At 41.7% G+C, this 21,208-nt stretch overlaps 1 protein-coding gene and 1 long non-coding RNA gene across 6 annotated transcripts in view; one reads left to right on the forward strand and one right to left on the reverse strand.

Moving 5' to 3' along the window:
• The first annotated feature begins 10,474 nt into the window (after positions 1-10,474).
• LOC113910991 lies at positions 10,475-11,462 on the forward strand. Its single transcript, XR_003516344.1, has 3 exons — positions 10,475-10,542; positions 10,709-10,882; positions 11,106-11,462. It is a non-coding gene; the product is annotated as an uncharacterized LOC113910991 (long non-coding RNA).
• Positions 11,463-15,003: 3,541 nt separating this feature from the next.
• Positions 15,004-21,208, reverse strand: part of LOC113910926 (zona pellucida binding protein) — a 104,711-nt gene continuing 98,506 nt past the window's right edge. For all 5 annotated transcript variants that reach the window (XM_027572987.2, XM_027572992.2, XM_027572988.2 and 2 more), the window contains one exon: positions 15,004-15,211. In XM_027572987.2, the coding sequence (XP_027428788.1) occupies positions 15,117-15,211 (95 nt within the window). In that variant the 3' untranslated portion in view covers positions 15,004-15,116. The remainder of the gene's footprint in view (positions 15,212-21,208) is intronic.

Raw genomic sequence — 21,208 nt, forward strand, 5'->3', positions numbered from 1 at the left:
AGTGTGTATCATTAAAAATACTCAAAATTCTATAATTATTTTGAGTTATTTGAATATAATCCTTGAGGCTTATTCAAATATATATTATGACTTTCACTTGTGTCATTTAAATGAAGGATGGACACTGCTTTACACTGAAGTAGTACCTACAATATAACCGTGTCCTATAGCATAGGTGTGATGATGGTACATTTTTATTTTGTCATTTCTAAAAGTGAATGTAATGCTCCTTAACAAAATAACTAGAAGTATGGACTAATGGTAAGTAAAATATCTTGAATTCAGATTCTTTTCATGGACCCTCACTAGAGTTTCCTTTGCTGTGGCATGAAGAAAGGCTTCTTCAAAAATTAATAAAAAACAGGGGCACCTGAGTGGCTCAGTTGGTTAAGCGGCTGCCTTCAGCTCAGGTCATGAGCCCAGGGTCCTGGGATCGAGCCCCACGTCCGGCTCCCTACTCAGTGGGGAGCCTGCTTCTCCCTCTCCCTCTGCCTGCCACTCTGCCTGCTTGTGCTGTCTATCTGTCGAATAAATAAATAAAATCTTAAAAAAATTAATAAAAAACAAAAATCTTTTTAAAGCTAAGAACTTCACTCGCATTCCTGAGTTGGCACATTTAGGTTAATTTGGAAAATTTTTCCAGCCAAAGTCAACAAAATAAACTGGACAGAATATATAATCCCTTCTGAAGCATTTGGAGGCCTAAAAACCTAGGAAAAACATCAGACCAAGAGCTGGAAAAACTCATATACAGAGTGTAGCCTGGCATTCTGAGCATTCCTGCCCCAGTATGACTCCTATTTGGAATACTGAGACACTGAACAGCACTTTTGAGATCTCATGGGGTGAGTATGTAGGGCAATATGTGGAGTCTGGGTGCACCAAAGACAGGGTTCCTGGTAACCTCCCTACACTTCAGTGTGTGACCTGACCCCAGTGGGCTGCATGCAAGGTGCACAGGTGATCTGAGGGTGAACAAGGTGCCATCTTAACTACCACTCATCTCTGAATCATTGGATTACTCCAGAAAAATCACAGCTGCTGAAACTGGGTTAAAGTGATCCTAGGTTATTGCAGTCTCTGGCTCCTCTCTGGGAGTCAGTGATATCATCTTTGCCCTAAACTATGATTACAAACATTTCCAAACACAAGGCATATGGTCAAAGCTACAGAGGCATACAGGGCTGAGAGAAAACATAAACACAGAGGAGCCGAAACCCAGAACAACCTGTGCCGATCCACAGGTTGTCTAATGATGGAATAATCAGATCCAGAATATAAAGTCAGTCTGTTGCACTCAAGCAGGCACAGGACAAAATTACAAATTTCAGCAGAGGATTAGAAACCTAATGTAGACCAAGCAAAACTAAAAAAAAAAAAAAAAAAAAAAAAGTAAGAATTTTGGAACTGAAAAATTTAAAGATACAGTTGAATGGGTTTCACAGTGCATTAGACATAGTTTAAGAGAGAATAATGAATTGGAAGACAGAAGAAAAGAAGCACAGATAGAAAATGCCTGAAGAATACTCTTTGGTATTTCTTTTAGTGAATTTCTACTGGTGATAATTTTTTCAGTTTTCATTTGATTGAAAATATCTTTATGGCAACTGCATTCTTAAAGGATGAGCATATGGGGGGCACCTGGGTGGCTCAGTCGGTGAAGCATCTGCCTTTGGCTCAGGTCATGATCTTGGGGTCCTGGGATTGAGCCCTGCATCGGGCTCCCTGCTCAGCGGGGAGTATGCTTCTCCCTCTTGCTCTGCCCCTCCCCACACTTGTGCTTTCCTCCCATCCCACTCATGTTCTCTGTCTCTCAAATAAATAAATAAAATCTTTAAAGAAAAGGATGAGCATATAAAATGGTAAGAGGACCAATAAATATTAGGTCTTGATAAAAACATACAGCATAATCTACAGGGTAATATTTTTATATGTAACTGGTGGAATAAATAGGAGACATAAAAGATACAGATGACCTGGATACCATAATTAATAAAGCTGACCTACTGGACATGCACATAATTCTTCCTAAAAAGTTTACAGAATATATGTCTTTAAAAATACATGTGGAAAATTTAGAAACAATGATTTTAAACTGAGCCATAAAGTCTCAACATATTATAATCTGACATGCAGATTATAAATCCTGACAACAGTTCAATTAAACTATAAATCAATAAGAAATATTAAAACAAAAAGTCTCCAAATGTTGTAAGTCAAGAAACAGAATTCCAAGTATCCCATAGGACAAAGGAGATGTCACAAGAGAAATTATAAATCTGATGTGACTGAGCAAGAACTAAAAGAAAGCATAAATAACCCATGTCAAGAATGGGAAAGGCAAACTCACCACAGATTCTGAAGACATTAATGAAGTTAAAATACAGGTTCTGTACTTGGTTCTGCCAAAAGGAAGTATCCGCAGTCCTCCAAGTTTCTCCCTCTTACTACTAAAAATCCTTGACACAACAAACAAGCTTAAGAAATCTCAGGAAGCTGGAAAGGAGGAGAAGGCTGCCTAAGAACCTCAGGAGTTGAGGGATACCACTGCTGGAGTTCCCTGGTTTCCTTGCTGCCTCCCGTATATCCTAGGCCCACCAACAAAGACAAAAGATTGGATGGGAAAAAGATGACGTAACAACAGAAGACCTCTCTGGCCATAAACCCGTCCTGCCAGGGAAAACAGCACTGCGCCCCTGGTCTCAGTGGTCCCGGGTGGAGTAGCCCTCTCACCCACCCTCCACCCCACAGAAGCACAGGGCACTCCCATGCCCCTGCTGGGTGGTTTCGGGCCCATTCCTGCACCTCCTATCTGGCGAAGTGGTCCAAATCTTGGCGGGATGCTCTTCTGTGCAGGATTCCGTGCCTGGGGGGGGGGGGGGGGGCGGGGCGGCGGTCAGGCCTTTGTTAGCCTGGGCAGCTGTGCTGTACATATAGTGGGTAGGCATATATCCCTGAAAGGATGAATCACCGGAAGGAGCTGGATATCCTCGGTTGGCTACCACATGGATGGCTGGTGTCCTTGTGGAATAGTGCCCTATCAAGGACTCACTGTTGGCCTCTGTTCGGGATAGGTTTGACATTCAGAGGTGGCACTGGCTATAGGAGCCTGGGGAAGTGGAAGTCCACGCTATTGGGCCCATACGTAGCCCCACTGCTGTATCCTGGCCATTGCATTTCCGTGTCCATACGGAGTGCTAGTGCAGCTGATGAGGAAAGCTGGCTGAGACACTTGAGCTACTTGGTCATTCAGTAGTTCTTCTAAGGACACATGCTTTTTGCTGGATGCCAGTATGTGATTAAAAGTCTTCACACTGTTGGGGCGCCTGGGTGGCTCAGGCAGTTGGGCGTCTGACTCTTGATTTCAGCTGAGGTCATGATCTCAGGGTCGTGGGATGGAGCCCCGTGTTGGGCTCCGTGCTCAGCGCGGTGTCTGCTCGTCCCTCTCCCTTTGCTCACCACCCACCCCGCTCTCTCTTTCTCAAATAAAGTCTTCACTCTTTGTACCTCTGCCATATGTCCCTCCATAGGTCCCTGCCCCAGCCCTGCTTGTCTCCAATTCCCAGTCTCTTTTCTTCTAGACTCCTGGCTCCAGCCAGGCTATTGACCACTGGCTAGGAACACTCTATATTACTCTCTTCAGTCTTTCAGGGCCACCTCTGAAATAGGATAACCACTCTCAAATTCTGGCTTGCAACCACTGGCAGACCCAATCCACTCAAAAATCAAGCTTGGGATTTTTTCTTATCCTTCAGCTGTTTGAACTGATGTGAGTTTAGGGCAGAGCAGTACACTTGGGATAGGTGATATGGAGGTCTGGATTACCCACTCATGCAGCTTACTGACTTGGCCCTCTGGTCCTGCCTGGACTCAGTTCTCAATGTACCATCTCCATCTAACAATGGATTGCCACTGGGTCAGTTAAGACCCAACATACCCATCAAAATGGACAGTTCTGGGTTCATGGCCACTTGGTGCCCCACAGTTAGGCATTCCCTCAGTCCTGTATTACTTGTATGGCTCTGGCTACCTCTCCTCCCATTACGGGAAACCCACCAATACTCAGACCAGCACATCCCTGATGGCCCCGTGAATGGTGTGTCCTTGAGTTCTCTTGTGGAATATAAAGCTGTGTTGGGTTTTTGTTGTTGTTGTTGTTGTTGTTGCTGTTGTTGTTTTAGCATTTTTTTTAGCACATGCAATTCCAGCATTTCTTCCTCTACCATCTGCTGGGGCAGCTCTGGCATTTCTATATTGCTCAGTGTGGCCCATCACTTTTTCCAGGCATCTAAAAACCCCAAGCAGTAAGTTTCCCCATAACCTAGGGGACTTGTCAGGGGGTTAAATATCATATCCCTCGAAAGTGTTACTAGTCAATTCTTACATAATCAGTTTTATATTCTAACTCCTTTGGTCAAACGTTCTCAAACTCCAATTCCCTGGTTCCTGCCAGTACAAGTAGTGGGGTCTTTCTGTAGGCTACCAGGGAGGCCCTTTGGCTCTCACACATGGTCTTCAACTGCTTGTGAAGACCTCCACTTCACATTCTTCTTTTCAAAGCATCAATCTGACTTGACAGTGACCTTTTGGCAACACTGTCCCCTTATCTTTTAAAGACCTTAATCATCACAACCTGAAGGATACGCCATTCAGTAGAGCACTCCCTCTGCCCACTGGGTGATCAGTGAGCAAGTCCCATCTTAATGCCTGTATTCTTAGACCAGCTCCGGGCATTACTTGGATTAGTTTGGATCTTCTGGGAAAGTTACAAAAATAGGACTGGATGTGTGAGAGATTAATCTGGGCATGTATCTGTGAGAGAAAAAGGAAAGGAAGAGAGAACATGTTAATGATGCAGGTCGGACCCCAGGAGGAGAGGAGGAGGGAAGGTCGTGGGTAGAGTTGTAGACTGTGTGAGTTGATGAGTGGTTCTCAAACCCCAGCTGCCCATCAGGAAACTCCCAAAGACCTAGATCATGGGCCTGCATGCTGACCCCGGCCATGCTCAGCCGCTGGTGGCAGCAGTCTGTGGGAAGCATGGCATCAGTGAGAGCAGAGGTGGATTCAGAGGGCAGCGGAGGGGCCGTCAGTCCGTTACTCCTGTCGGTAAAGACTGTCATGGCTGTCCATGCCTATACCGCCGGGCACACCTGTACTGGGTGCTGTAGTCTTCAGTTTACTTTCACCACAGGACAAGGAAGCACTCAGACCTGCTCTGGAGGACCACTAGCATCCCTCCCTGCTCCTTTGTGTTATGGCAATCCAATTCCCCCTTGATGATTCGGGTCAAACAGTCCACACCAGCACAGTCACCAGCTTTTTACCGTTGGTTCAAGAGCATGGGGTAGAAGTTCCAGCTTACAATTTAATAGAGGCATTCTTCCCTAGGTAAATAATACCTCTAAACTCTCAGAATCCAGAATTGCAGAGGCAGGAAGCAGTGTTTTCCTAGCGGATAGACAAGGCATTCGTGAGAAGCCAGGCCCATCACCTGCACCCAACACACCCACAACTCTGAGACCTATGAGTCTTAACTCTAGCGGTGACACCAATGATACATTAATGTCATATAGGCAGTTACAGTTCTAGAGTCTGCCACTATGCCAATCTTACAATACTCACTGCTAACTCCACAGGCACAGAATCAATGAGGGCGATGTGGCTAGCTGCTAATACTTGGTGATTTGGGGCATAAATCATCACACCCAGGAAGACATTACTCTAGCCCCAGTAAGTGATGTCACTCAGCTGGCAACATACAAGTCTTCAACTTTAGTCCAGATGGCTTTAAGGCCAGTGAATTACATGAGCATGAGCTCGTGGCCACACTTCATTTCCTACAAAATGAGTTCCCTGGTCAGCAGCAATGCTGTGAGGAATATAATGACAGCAATAAAAGCATTTGGTAAATCCACAGATGGTGGTTTGGGCAAAAATACTGTATGCAGGGAAGACAAATCTATAGCCAGTTCCAGTGTGAACCAAGTGTGGAGCCTTTCACGATGACCTTGGTCCAGTGTAACCAACCTATTAGGGTGGCTGGCTGTCTCTCTGGTAAACGTTGCCACGTTGGGGGCTCATAGCTGGACTCTGCTGTTGGAAGGTCAGGAGCTCAGAGGTGGTTGTGGCCAGCTTGTTACTTAGTAGCCAGCCGACTCTCCATCTTTGTCACCGTGACCACTTCGTTCATGAGCCTACTGGCAAGGAAGAGAGAAGCTGACCATTATCCATGGATGGATGGGTCTTCGTGCCATCCCACTGGATTATTAAGGTTCTCTGCTGATTTTCTCGTTAGTGTGCATTCCTTCACACTTTGTGCTCATTTGGAGAGATTATACACATTTTCCAACACTCTGTCACCAAATTTGCAATCTTGTTCCTTCCAAGTGTCTGATCAGTGAGCTAAACTGCTTTCTGCTGCTTAAAAATCTACACAGACCTATACGGCTAGTCATGTCCCATTCCTGACAAAGTGGACAAATAGGTACACTGCTCAAAGTTCTACGTATGGAGAAGATCCCCCCTTTACCACTTCAGGATCACCCCTGTGAGTTAACTGTAGCTGTCCACTTTTGGATGCTGCCAAAATATGGTGCACGATAAATGAGGATCAAACTTCTTCTCCCCCAGCAAATTTGTGATGGAGAATACCACAGGAGGTCACAGGTGCAGGGTGAAGTGAGAAGGCAGGACTAGGAACCATGACAGTCTGAGCCACTCCCTCTGCAACTGAGCCCAGCCCACACACAGCTGTGCACCACTCCCACTGGCGGACAGAGTGCTGCTGTGCACGCCCAGCTTCCCAAGGGTTCACACTGTGATTCACCTCACCCCTAGAAACCTGCCCAAGATCGCACACACTACCTCATCTGCTGCAACATTCCCGGTGTGCTTGGACTGGCTAGGTCACGTTGCCCACACGGGGAGCAGCTTATGCGGTGGCTGCAATGGTTGTAGGGCTGTCTCTTGCTCTGAGCCTCCTTCAATACTGGTGGCCTCTCATGTTACTTAGTAAATGAGGAAACACAACACTCAATTGAAATAAATGCTGTCTTCAAACCCCAGAAAACTCCCCTCTTAGGCAATGTGCTTCTTTATTTGTGGAAGAAGCCAGATAAAGAAATCCGTCCATCATCATAGCCCAGATCACAGGACCCCTAGAATTTTTACCAGGGTGGCAGGCTCCTGAATTTTTGTGGGGGCTTATATCCAACCCTCTGACATGCATACGTCTCACAAAGTTGTGTGAAGAATTTTATAATTCCTGTGTACTGGATGCACTTATAATGGTGCCTTTAATGTGGTAGATCAGCATGGTGCACGACAAAATGGAAAAATGGTGAAATTACCCATAGCCAAGATTATGACAGAGGCTGGAATACAACACAGCCCTGCAGTAGCACAGTGAAAGTGTGCTTCTGGCCAGCCGGCAGAAAACAAACTGCTTCTGGTGGCCCCTACCTGAAGTATAGAGAAGAAACTATTCACCAGATCCGCAGCTGCATTCCACATACTGAGGACTCTTCTTCTAGTAAATAAACAGTATCTGTAAAAGAAGCTGTAAGTGGAATCCCACCTGGACCAGTTGGACGGTCACTCTCTGAGATCCACAGCTATCTTTTGCAGAGGCCAAAGAGACGGGATATACAGCGATGTGGTAGGAATCACTATCCTTTCCTCCTTCTAGCCTTTGAAAATGCCACTAGCCTCTGCAATCCCTCCAGAAATGCAGTATTGCTATGGTTTACTGTTTTGGTAGGTAGGGATAGTTTTAGGGGCTTTCACTGAGCCTGTCCTACAACAGTCACAACTGCACAGTTCATAGAACCAAGAAGAGGAATATGTCCAGCTGCTATCCCAACTATGCATTCTGGAACTCACAGTGGGCCAGGAGGTCCATCCAACCCATAGTGAGATGACCCTGACCCTAAACTCCTTTATTAGTCTGTACCCTAAGCACAGAGGCATTTTGGTTCCCAGCAGCATCAGGTGAGAGCCAGAGTCCAGTAATCTCCAAAATATTTGCTAGTTTTCATAACCCTTTATGCAGTCCCCCTACCCGATGGCTGTGGGTCTCATTAGGGAAGGCCAGAAAGACTTGCAAGGATAAATATTTGGCAGAGTAGTGGATCCTTCCTCAAGAGTTGCCATGAACAGCCCTTGCTTCACCCTGTTCAAGGTATAAACATCTTTGGGCCTGTGATTCAATTCTCATAAAATTAGCTAAGAAGTCGTGACTCAACAGTCGTGACTTAAATCGGGCTCCTTTGAAACAGGCCTGGAACTCTTATCAAATAAACTTAGATTCTAAAACAATGGTGGTTAGGATTGCCATCCATTTCTCAGTGCTAAGGACACCATGAACAACAGACCCATGCCGAAGATCCCTGTGGATTGAATTGTTCTGATTACTGCTTCAGCCCTGATGCCCCCCTGTCTCTGATCTCCTGTTGACACAACTACTAGATGCCATCATCCCCATTAGACTGGTGCAGTCCATTTCAAAGACAGCATCCGAACTCCCATTACGGGATCACAGAGAGCTTCCATTATTAGATTTTGAGAAAGCCAGCACTCCACTCACCAAGAACTCCTCCAAGCTCTGGTGAAAGGAGTTCCTAGGCCTTTAGACCTATCAGGGGCCAGAAATAGGGGAACGGGCAAGCAGTTATTACATGGAAAATCCATTTCAGCATTCCAGTCTTCTCAGCCTTTGGATACCTTAATCAGCATGCCAAGTAATTACGGCCTCATCAATTCCATTGATGCATAATCCACTGCTGGATTCAGGTTGATCGATGGGTTCCAAAGTCAATCAGATGAGCAAACTCTTGTTAGTGCTGTTCTTAGCTGCTCAAGCTAATACACTGAATCCAGACCACTGATAATGCTATCCATTTCAGTTAATTCAGTCCAGTCCAACATTACTTTCCTTCCATTCCGAGTATCCCTGGGATCTACTCCCATATGAATCAGTTAAAGTTTTCTATTGCTGTGTAACAAATTACCACAAATGTTGTGACCTGAAACAACACCCATTCATTCTCTCAGTTTTCTGCAGGTGAGGAGTCTGAGCGTGGCTTAGCTGGGTCCTCTGTGCAGGACATCGCTTTCGTCAAGGTGTTAGCTGGGCTGGGTTCTGCTCTGAGTAGGGACACCTCTTCTAAGCTCATGTGGCTGTTGGCAGAGCTCAGTTCCCTGCACTTGTAAAACCGAGGCCCTCATGTGTGTTAGCTGACAGCAGGGGCTGCTCTCCATGTGCAGAGCTCCCCAGAGGTACTTGCCTCTTGGTCCTCTTACAGGTCCTGTCACAACATGGCAGCTCATTTCTCCGGTACCGGCCGGAGACTCTCTTGCTCCAGGCTGCTAATACAAAGTCTTATATAACGTAAGGGGATCATACAAGGGACCATCGCACCTTTGACATCTTCTGTTGTCTGAAATCAAGTCAGGTGCTTCCCTCACTCCAGACAGAATTCCACAAGATACAACTCACTGGGGACAGGGTCCCCATAGGCTGTGTCTGACACAGCATGTATATCTCAGATATCTTCTGATATAAACTGGCTATTCACTGGGCACTGCAAGGATTCAAATTTAAGTATAGGTTGAGAAGCAATGAAAAATCATGATGGCTTTGGGAAGGAGGTGAGACAACTATTTTAGGAGAGACGAGAGGTTCTTCAGACAATGGGAAGACTAACCTCCTCAGGGGTGGGAGGGCTGATTCTACTGGCAAAAGCAGCCTAGTCCAGTGTTGGGTTTAATGTGCCCGGCTTCACTGGCATCTTCCCTAGGCCCTCATCTCAATTTTGATGGTCTTTCTCTTTCTCAATCCATGTCTTATCTCTAGCATGAGAAATATCATTAGGTTGTGATTCAAGTTGCTTGGTAAATCAGCCCACTGTCTGATTAGAACTTATCAGAAATCTGTATGGCCACAGGAGAAAAGAGCTACTTTCATGACAGTCATAGAGGCTTTCTGGTTCTCCAAAGCCCTCAACTCACCATTTTCTTTCACCCGGTCCTCAACACTTCATTGTCTTCGTTAAAATGTATTATTTCACCTGCTGCTTGGAGGCCAAAGCCTTGTCTTCTACAGGCACTTGACCCGGGGTATAATAAGTGTTAATTTAAATGGTATTCTGCCACTGAAAGCTGTGAACCACACCAACAACTGAATCCATCTTGTCTCTACATCTGCAAGACGACAGATCTGTGGAAAGCGAGACGTCTGGGGAAGCGCCTCCTGTGTACACCGATCAGTGGGCGGCATGCCTGAGGTCACTGGTGGCTAGCAGAGCCAGCCATCCCAGGGCGAGACACAGGCAGAGTGGGGACAAGCTGAGCCCTTGAGGCACACCTGCATCTTGTCAACACACTTGACCATGATGACACAAACCCAAAAGAACTCAACACAATGGCCCCTTGGATACTGAAATCTGACCAGTGTCAGCCTGAGTGTCATGGGTCCCTGACTTCCAGTAGAGAGTGAACTGAAATCAGAAAGTGGAATATAATGCATAAGAAGGATAACCACAGGTTAGAACCAGAATCAAATCAAAGAATTTAAACCAGTTTGATGGTGGGAGGATCTCACTGTATCTTGTCCACCTGAATGGGTGACTGGGATATTTCTCTTTCCTCTCTTTTCTGAATGGATATTTTTAATTACCCACTTCCTTCTCACCCATTTTATATTGCGAAGGTTGGAGGCAAATGAACTGTCCAGACCCCAGGGGCCCTGGACCTCACGTAAGCTTCTATACATCACCCATGAGTGTGAACTTCAACCTGGTTGCAGTAACTGGATGAGAGCTCGAGGCCGTACTACCTGGGAAAGGGAATGAGCATATCACATGTAGAACCAATAATGTGAAGGGTGAGTATTGATGCAGCCTAGTTAAAGGGATGATCTGTATGAGAAAAAGACACTGACCCACTAACACCCAAGTCCATGTCTTTTATTCCTTTTTTCTATTAATGAGACCAAAACCTGAATATTATCAGCCCACTATTGGGGTCCTTGTGACATTATTCCATTCAGTTTAATTTAGAAGTCTTGTATTGGGTTTTCATTTTCATCTTTTGTTTCTGAACGGAAGGTAAACTCAAGGCCTAGAAGCACATCAGCCCCCAGCAACCGTGAGGACAAAAGCTGCACTAAGGAGGGGGCGCACAAAGGACGAGTGGCCGGAGGGGACGACGGCACCATGCTGCCACTGCGGCAGCTCTGAGCTGACCTTGCTGGACTTGAGAGAGAAAAGAAACCACCAAGTCGGGACTCTCTGTGACTTGCAGCAGAACCCAATGAAAACTGGCACACATCTTCACACTTACCAGCTGCGTAAGCTGGGAAAGTTACAGAATTACTGTGACTCATTTTTCTCATACAGAAAACGAGAATAATAGTAATAAGCCACAGAGTTGGGAATATTAAATATGAAAATCTACATGAAGGATTTCAGAGAAAACCTCTCACATTGTGCGGAGTCGGTAAACAAGCGATTACCAGCAGTAGCAGGACTACTCTATGAGGAAAGCCCTCACCCATGCTCAACATAACTAATATATGGGAAACTTCCAGGTATCAAAATAACGATTTAAAAATTGCTGTCAGAGAGGGTGCAGTGAAGTGTGTACTTGGATATATTACTCGTGGGAGTATAAATTGGTACCTTCCTTTAGGAAGGAGACTGGCAAATGGTCCAGAGGATTAGAAATACCCAAATCTGGGGCGCCTGGGTGGCTCAGTTGGTTAAGAGACTGCCTTCGGCTCAGGTCATGATCCTGGAGTCCCGGGATCGAGTCCCACATCGGGCTCCCTGCTCAGCGGGGGGTCTGCTTCTCCCTCTGACCCTCTTCCCTCTCGTGTTCTCTATCTCTCATTCTCTCTAATAAATAAATAAAATCTTAAAAAAAAAAAAAAAAAAAAAACTTAAAAAAAAAAAAAGAAATACCCAAATCTGGCATTCTACTTCTGGCTACTTAGCATAGAGAAGACTTCAAAATACCACAGAGTATTAAGAAAGAAAATGTTAGCTGTCATGCTGTATGTTAACAATGAAACTTTGGAAAGCAATAGAAAACATCCACAAATTAGAAATACTTAGCCATATTAATTTTGCTAAAGTGTACCAAATATTATAGTAATTATAATGATGTTAATGAAGTGAAAAAAAAATAGCATGGAAAAAACACCATAATATTAAGGGAATACTGGTATCTGTAACATGCATAAAACACTCACCCCAAAACAGGAAATGTTAGCATCGCTGACATCTGGGTTCTGAAATTGTAAGTGGTATTCCCCGCTACTGTAATGAATACTCTTATCAGTTAGGATCCTTGTGGCTGTAGGTTAACAGAAAACCTAGCTTGCTGTGACACAAGGCATGTTCTCATCTCACACAACTGGGCAAGTCCAGAGCAGGCCGGGGCTCAGACACAAGTCGGGCAGTGGTTCAACACCATCATCGAGGCCCTGATTCTTTGGATATCTCCACTCGGTGTCCTCAAGTCGGTCCGCGGTTTCAACATAGCAGTTGCCAGAAGGACTCTCTCTGGAGTAAACAAACTTGGTGCTCTGCTGGGAAGAAGGGCAGAAGCGAACTCATACTGGAGAGGTGAGCAATAATGTCTTCTGCCAATTGTGACTATTAGTTTTTCCAAGTATGTTTACTGCTTCCCAAGATTTTGAAAGTAACTTGTTTCTTTGTAGGAAATTTGAGAAACAGAGGATACCAAAAAAACCTCCCACATGATCCTGTTACATAAAACAACTGTTCATTTGATTCAAAACTCTTAAGGAATAGTACAGAACATTCTATCCTATGGAAATAGCACAATTTACTCAACCACTTCACTCTTGTAGGTCATCGATGTTAATTCCGTTTTCGTTGTTATATAGAATGTGGATGTCAATACCATTGGGCATAACATTCCACCTGATTTCTGATTTACTTTCTTAAGATAGTTTCCGGTAAGTGACATTCCCGGATCAACCTTGTTAAGGCTCTTTTTACATATTACCAAATGAATACACATTTACACATTTATAGTAAGAAAAAGATCTGATGAATAAAATATAAAATGGGAATCAAATTTGCCCTAGCTTTGCAGGTTGATGTAAACATCACATTGTTTTAAAGTTAAAAAATGCTTTGTTAAAATTAAGGCATTATATAAATGTAAGATATTATCCTGATGCAAACAAAAATAACAAACACTTGAAACTGCATTATGACAATAATCTCTCTCAGGGATTAGTTTGTAATTTTTACCCTACGCACTGTCATCACTCAAAACAATTTCCAACAGTCTACGTTATATGTTAATAGAGGCAACAGTTATCTCAATTACTGAAGTATGTATTTATACTCCTAGGGCACTTCCATGCCTCCCGCCCACGACTCCCCTATTGTTTGTCTACTCTTAACCCAGACCACCTTCTCTGCTGGACTGGATTCCGGTCTCCAGTATTGCACCACCATTATAACTCTGCTCTGCTTCCCCAGGCTGACTAGCTATTGAGCTGATATTGTTCATCCCTAGGACAATGTTTCATAAGTTAAATTCCTCAGCATTTTTAAATACCAGGAAAAAAGTTAATCCAAACTCAGGCAGTACTAAAGAAAATGTATTTCAGTTCATCTTATTACACAATTAAGAAATCTGGAAAGCTTCAGAGGCTGCACTGCTTTTAGAGATGGAGACTTAGGAGGTCTTTTACTAGTTACAAAAGACATGTACTGTAAGAACCATAGCCCCGCCAAACAGTATAATGGCAAATATGTGACTTATTCCACTCCAGCAAAGAAAGATTTTTAAAGGAAAAAACCTCTAAAAACCGTATGAAAACAATTACATCATGATTATGAGTTACAAGGAATTTTTTTAAAAAGATCACCAAGGCTAACAAAGAAATGTCATTTCACTTCCCTTTGTACTTATGTGAGAATTCCAGGGTAATGTTTGTCCACAGCATGACCAAACGGGAGACTAACTTATTAACTGGTCAATTTTAAAAAGTCAAATAGATCCTAGATACAAGTAAACTTTTTCCCTGTCAATGCACAGTTGTGCCTAGATACCACCTGTGTATATTTGCCATTTACAAATGTTTATGTCTTAAGAAAGGAAATATGAAGGGAAAAAAACAGGGAATGTCCAAGAGAAGATAAAGTGTTACCAGTACAAATGAAACAATAAAAAAATTGAGAAACTACTCTTCTGTAAGTGGCTCATGTATTTTTCTGGTATTTAAACCCTTACATTATCAGTAATTTTTCATATTCAAATACAGCACCCCACTGTGAGAGAGGGTATGGTGGTGGTGGCAGAAGTATCTGTGATGTAACACTTTAATGATAAAGGAAATGCAATAAAAGATATGATGATCGTTTGATACTTTTCCCTAGAGGTGTCTTCGGGGCAAGAAATTGCCTAATTTCTCTCTCTCCACACTGTGAAAGTTCAAAGGTTAATTTAGGCACATACAATGGTTATTCCATTCTAAAATGTCAGAAAGGTAATTTAAAGGCCTCTAAACCAAAAAGGTGAAGACTGCCACCCTGAACTACATTAAAAACCCATCGAGTTGTTGGGACCTGGCCTTACACTGAAGTGGCTAAAAGTTGCAACCATAAGATGCAAAGGCTTTTTAAAAAGTGACCTTCAGCTATGAAAGGTCACACCAGAAGAAATAAAATCTCATAAAATTAAAGGAAGGAAACAAGCTGGAATTAAAATGACTATGGAAGAATATGGTGGCCTGAGACTAGTCAACATACTGTAAAGAGAATGGGCTGTTTTAATATAATCCTGAAAAATCTTTTGGGCTAACACCAATAGAGTATATTTGAAACCCTTTTTAAAAAACAGCGATCCAAGAAATATTCTGAAGTCATATGTAGTTCTGGCATTAATGTATAAAGATCAGTGGATGGTCCATTCGTAAAGCATTTGGACATGTAATGTTTCAATTAAAATGATGACACCGTATTTTGTAAAATCTAATATATTTAATTTTGGCATAATAGTGATTTATTATGTATTAATATTTCAAAAATATACTTTTGTGTTTAACAAACCACTAGAGATCTCAAACTCATGGCCTATACGCATGCTTTTGCTCCAAACGCCAGGCTGCTATTGCATTGAAGGCAATGGGTTCCATCACGGGGGTTGTAAGACCCAGGGCTGCAGATCACTGTGAAGAAAGAATAAGTTAATAGGCAACAGTTTCCTCAACTGCCACATCAGTTAATTTTACATGGAGGATACATCTTCAAAAAAGACTCTTTTTCCTTTTTATAATTTGTTGTTAATCGTGGCAAAATATACATAAAATGTACCATCTTAACCATTCTTAAGTGTACAGTTCAACACTGTAAAGTATATTCACGTTGTTGTACAACTAACTTCCAGAACTTTCTCATCTGGGAAAAACTGCAAGTCTATATTCATTAAACACCTCTCCATTTCCCCCTCCCCTAATGCCTAGCAGCAACCCTTCTACTGTCTGTTCCTAAATACCTCATATAAGTGACAAGTTGTAACTTTTCACTCTGACACTGGCTTAGACCAAGACTGTGACCCCACACGGTTTTACTGATCACGTAACGTTGGGTTGAGAAAGTCAGCTGGATCCTGGTGGGCTGCAGCAGAAACCACAGCGCGAAAGAGGGCCCACGCTAAGAACCACACCTTTGATGCACAGATAGCCCTAGATATGGGAAGATCTTCCACTTTATTTCTAATAATCTCCTGACCTCACGTCCTATTTCTGTCACTTGCTGAATGTTTAACTTCGGAAAAATTACTAACTTAACTCAGTTTGATCATCCCTAACGTATGGATAACTGTATATAATGAGTATCTTACCACAGTGATCTCTGCCTGACAGAAAGTAAAGAAGGGCAGAAAGATTCCAAGGGCAAATACATCCTCAGTCATTGACTGACTTTGGGATTCAGGGTAAGTGATCAACTCTTAGTTCTAGCTTCCTCATTTGTAAAACAGGTGCAGTAACAACCAAGTCTGTACTATTATGCGAGGACTGAAATCAGATGATTTAGATGAAAACGCATCCAGAATACCGCAAGCCTTCAATAAATGCTCTGTTGTCTGTGGGACCGCCTCCTGCCACGCATGAAGGCCACGTGACGCCAAGCTCTCTAACTGGGCTGGGGTCTCTGGTTACCCTGGTCCTCCTTTTCCTACTGCAAATGTAGTCAGCCAAGGCTTCACAGAGATGTTCGTTGCACATCTAAGGCATGGTTGTTATGGGCCATCAGAGAAGATTCTTTTTCTGGCACCATGATCAATAATATGTGCCACTGTTTGGATCTGGGTCATGGTACATTATTCAATTTCATATCACCCTTTCAAAAATATTCTTTCAAACTGGGAAATATTTTAACTGTTACTCAGAGAAGGTATTTTTCATTCTGTTTTCTTTTTTAAAGGATTTCTTTTTTTTTTTAAGATTTTATTTATTTATTCATGAGAGACAGAGGGAGAGAGAGGGAGAGAGAGAGAGAGAGAGAGAGAGAGAAGTAGAGGGAGAAGCAGGCTCCCAAGGAGCAGGGAGCCCGATGTGGGACTCGATCCCAGGACCCCGGGATCATGACGTGAGCCGAAGGCAGACGCTTAACCATCTGAGCCACCCAGGCGCCCTTTCATTCTGGTTTTAATAGATATTTTGGGGAATAATGTTGCAGATAAAAAATACTGGTTAAACAAAGTTAAGTAGGTTTTTTGCTGCAGTAACAACAGTATTTAAAGTGGTGATGTATAGGGTAAGATTGTCATGATGTGACATTTTTCAAAGGTGTGTGATCATGGTACTCTTTCTTTCAAAACACATATTAATATTTCTTAAAGCACAAATATGGAAATGCTGAGAAAAGGTATCAGTGTTAAGTCAATACACAGGGAGAAGAGAAACATAAATCTGCAGGCAGTCCTTACACACATACTTTATACCGAGGATCACCAGCAGAGCTGACACTGGCATCTAAACCCAAGTTTAAATAAATATGATCTTCTAATAAATGTCCTTAGAATTCATAAATCTTTATAACACAGTATGTACAATACCTCAGAGTCCTTACCTATCGCACTCTCTCCTACGACATATCCTAAAATGTCATGTTCTCTTTTATGTGGAATGGAGGAAAAATTCTCAAATGTTATTTAAATTTAAAGTAGAGGATTAGCAAAATTATCTTCTAGTTTTTAGTCTCACTGAGCAGAATGGTTCCCAGCTGCAGTTTTGAGAGCAACCTGATTAAATCTTGGTAAGAGGAGCAGGAAGCACTGATGACTGATCAGTACTGACATACAAGGAAATGAAAAGCAGGCAGAGGAAAATATCTTCATGAATTTAGGACAGGGAATACTTCCTTAAAAAGGGAAATAACTAAGCATAATATAAAACATGTGATACATGTGGTATTAAAATTAAGAACTTAATTAAAAATGATAAAAGTAGGAATAGTCAAGCAACAAAACTGGGTCACAGTTGCAGCAATAACCAATAGAATACCATCCAGAATATACAAATAATTCCTATAAATCAATGAGGACAGAAAACCAATTTAAAAATAGAAATAAATGAGAAAAAAATGTCTGACTAATGTCGTTTTTATTGAGACACACACACACACACACACACACACACCAAAACCGCTCAAAGAAATTAAGAATTTGGGAAATGCAAATCAATAGCAAACTCTAATATACTGACAGTGACTTCAGCAAAAGGACAGCTCCAGGTCCCCATGGAAATATTAAATAAACAACTAGAGACTGGCTAAAATAACCTTGTAGGAGGTCTGAAAATTAGTTGAAGATCAACAGCAACCAAATGAACACAAAATCGAGAAGTCATGTTCCAAATGGTACAAAATTTGTGGCATTTTTTGCTCGACCTTGTCCCGGCTCCTCCCCAGGGCAGACCCACGGTTTCGGGGGCGGGGGGGTGGGTAGCAGCCCAGTGCTGGGTTCCATCCCACACACCAGAGAGCAGAGCAGATGGGATCGGCCACCTGTCCGATGGCCACCTGAGGGGTTGGTCTCAGTGTTGCTCCTTTCAGAACTCGTTCAAATCTCAGGCTAGGGGAAGTCCTGGGCATATTTCTGAGAACCACAAGGTGATGACAGACCCCCAGATACCTGGGGCCAGAGACTGGTGACTGAGGAATACGACAGAACACCAAAGGACCACAGAAGAATCAGCGCGCGGACTCTCAGGAAAATGAAGATATTAAAAAACAAGCAAAAAAAAAAAAAAAAAAAGGCAGCCAAGTATACAGAGGAATCAGAAGAGAGCACAAAGGACCAAACATATGAGAAGGTTCTCAACGTCATTAATTATTAGGGAAGTACAAATCAAAACTAGAGTATGGTATCACTTCACACACATTAGAATGGACACTATCAAAAAAAAAAAAGAAAAGAAAAGAAGTGTTGGTGACGATGTGAAGAAATTGGAGCCCTTATGCACGGTTGGTGGGAATGCAGGATGGTGCAACTGCTATAGGAAAAATATGGAGGTTCCTCAAAACATTAAAAATGGATGTACCATATGATCAAGCAGTTCCACTTCCAGATACAGAGACAAGAAAACTGAAAGCAGGATCCTGAAGGGACATCTCTAAACCTTTGTTCACTGCAGTGTTGGCGAAAAGAGCCCAAGAGTCCCTCAGTGGGTAAACGGATAAAGAAAATGCGGTATATATACACAGCAGCATATCGTTCAGCCTTAAGAAATAAATCCTGCAACGTGCTGTGTTATGGACGAAACTTGAGAATATTATGCTAAGTGAACTGAGGCCAGTTATAAAAAAAATAAATAGTACAAGAAGTACCTAAACAAATCCAACTCAGAGAAATAGAAAGAGCTGTGGTTTCTAGGAGCTGGAGGAGGAAGAAATGGAAGTTGTTGTTCAAGAGGTTATGGAAAACATAACATAATAATAAAAAGAAAAAAACAAAAAAACAAGAGGTTATGGAAAGTTTTAGATATCTGCTGTACAACAATGTCAAGTTAGGGCTACTGAACTGTATACTTAAAAATGGTCAAGGTAGATGATTTTATGTTATGAGCTTTCTAACTACTATTAAAAATTTTTTAAAAATACAACAAAACGTAAGATAACCAAAACCTTCCAACAAATAAGAGGCCAAGTCTATATGTCTTCACAGATGAATTCTACCAAATATTTAAAAAAAAAAAAGAAAATCATTAACCCCAATACTTCTCAAACTCTTTTAAAAACTGAAGTGGAAGGAAAACTTCTGGACTCATTCGGTAAGGGCAGAATTGCCCTATTACTAAAGCCAAAGATAGTACATGAAAACAAACCTATGGACTAATAAACCTTCTGAATATTGATGGAAAAATCCTCCAAAAAATACTAAACCAATTTAACAGCATATTAAAAGGATTATATACCATGGTCACGGAGGGTTTATTCCTAAAATGCAAGGACAGTTTGATATATGAAAATCAAGGACAGTTCCTTATATCACATTAACAGAATGATGGGGGGAGGAATACCATACAATCATCTTAACTGCACAAAAAGCATTTGACAAAATTCAACATCATGTTACAGTAAAAACTCTAAGCAAATTTCAATTATATAATGGGGTATTATCAACCATAGTTACTATGTTAGATCGTTAGACTTTATCCATCTTATAGCCAAAAGCTTGCACCCTAAGAAAGAAGAACTTAAAGGTTCTCATTAAAGATAAAATCAAATCAAATCAAATCAAATCAAATCAAATAAAAAAATAAATATGTGAGGTGATGGGGGTGTTAATGAACCAGATGGGAGAAATCCTCCCACCATGCATACATATATCACGTCATCACAATGTACACCTTGAATATCTTACAATTTTGTTAATTATACCTCAATAGGTATGAAAGATACCACAGGAACATAAGTAAAGGAGCACAAGGCAAAGTAGTCAAATAAAAAGGAGAGGAGTTTTGTAGTGAGTCAAATTTGGTTTCAAATTCTAATTTTTCACTTAGTATCTTTATGAACACATGCAAGTACCATAAGATTGCCGAGATTCAAGTTCCTTGATTACAAAATTTGGATACTTCCTGCATCAAAATCTTTGGTGTTTAAGAAAACACTGGCCAAACTTTTAGCAAAGCTTCAGTTATTATTATAAAGAAATGAGTGAAATGTATATTTCTGTGGGGTAAGCAGAGCTTAATGCACTGACTGAAACATACGCAGCACTCAGGATACCATGACAAAACTCAATCTTGTGTTCTCCTTATTCTTGAGCTCCTATAGCAAATCTGTATCACCCATGTGGCCCTTACTACATTTAGTCATTAACTGCTACGTAAATTTTCATATGTTCAGATTTATATCCCATTAGATTACACATTCCCTAAAATTCCCACAAGCTAAAATTGTGTGTGTTTTTGATAATTCCCTCTCATATCACTTAAAACCATGTTTGGTAATGGATAATATAATAGATACTTATTTAATGTTAAGAAAAAACACTTAAAAGAGAGGAATAAAATGGATTTTCCTCAACCTGATAAAGGGCCTTCATGAAAACCCAGTCAGTATCATAACCATAAGAGACTATAAGCTTTTCCTCTAAGATGAGGAAAAAGATAAGGATGACTATTATCTCTGTTTCTTTTAATATAATATTGGAAGTCTTACCCAGGGCAAGGCAAAAAAAAAAAAAAGAATTCAAATTAGAAAGAAGTAACGTTAGCCTGTCCACAGATAGTATGATCTTCTATGCAAAAAGCCCTAAAGAATCCACCAAAAAAAAAAAACCCTAATTGACCTAATAAACAAATTAAGCCAAGTTACAAGACACAAAATTGACATGCAAAAATCATCTGTGTTTCTATACACTAACAATGAACAATCCAAAAAGAAAATTAAGAAAAACAGTTCTACTTACAAGAGCATCAAAATATACTATTTAGGGGTAAATAACCAACAAGGCATAATACCTGTATACCAAAAACTACTAAAAATTACTGAAAGAAATCAAAGACACAAATAAATGGAAAGACATCTCATGTTCATGGGTTGGGACATTTAATATTGTTAAGATGTCAATGCTACTGGAAACCATTCACAGATTCTATGCAAATTCCACCAAAATCCCAGTGACCATGTTTTCAGAAAAAGAAAAATCCATC

This window comes from Zalophus californianus, chromosome 12 (genome assembly GCF_009762305.2).
Source record: "Zalophus californianus isolate mZalCal1 chromosome 12, mZalCal1.pri.v2, whole genome shotgun sequence".
In the NCBI taxonomy this organism is placed as follows: domain Eukaryota; kingdom Metazoa; phylum Chordata; class Mammalia; order Carnivora; family Otariidae; genus Zalophus; species Zalophus californianus.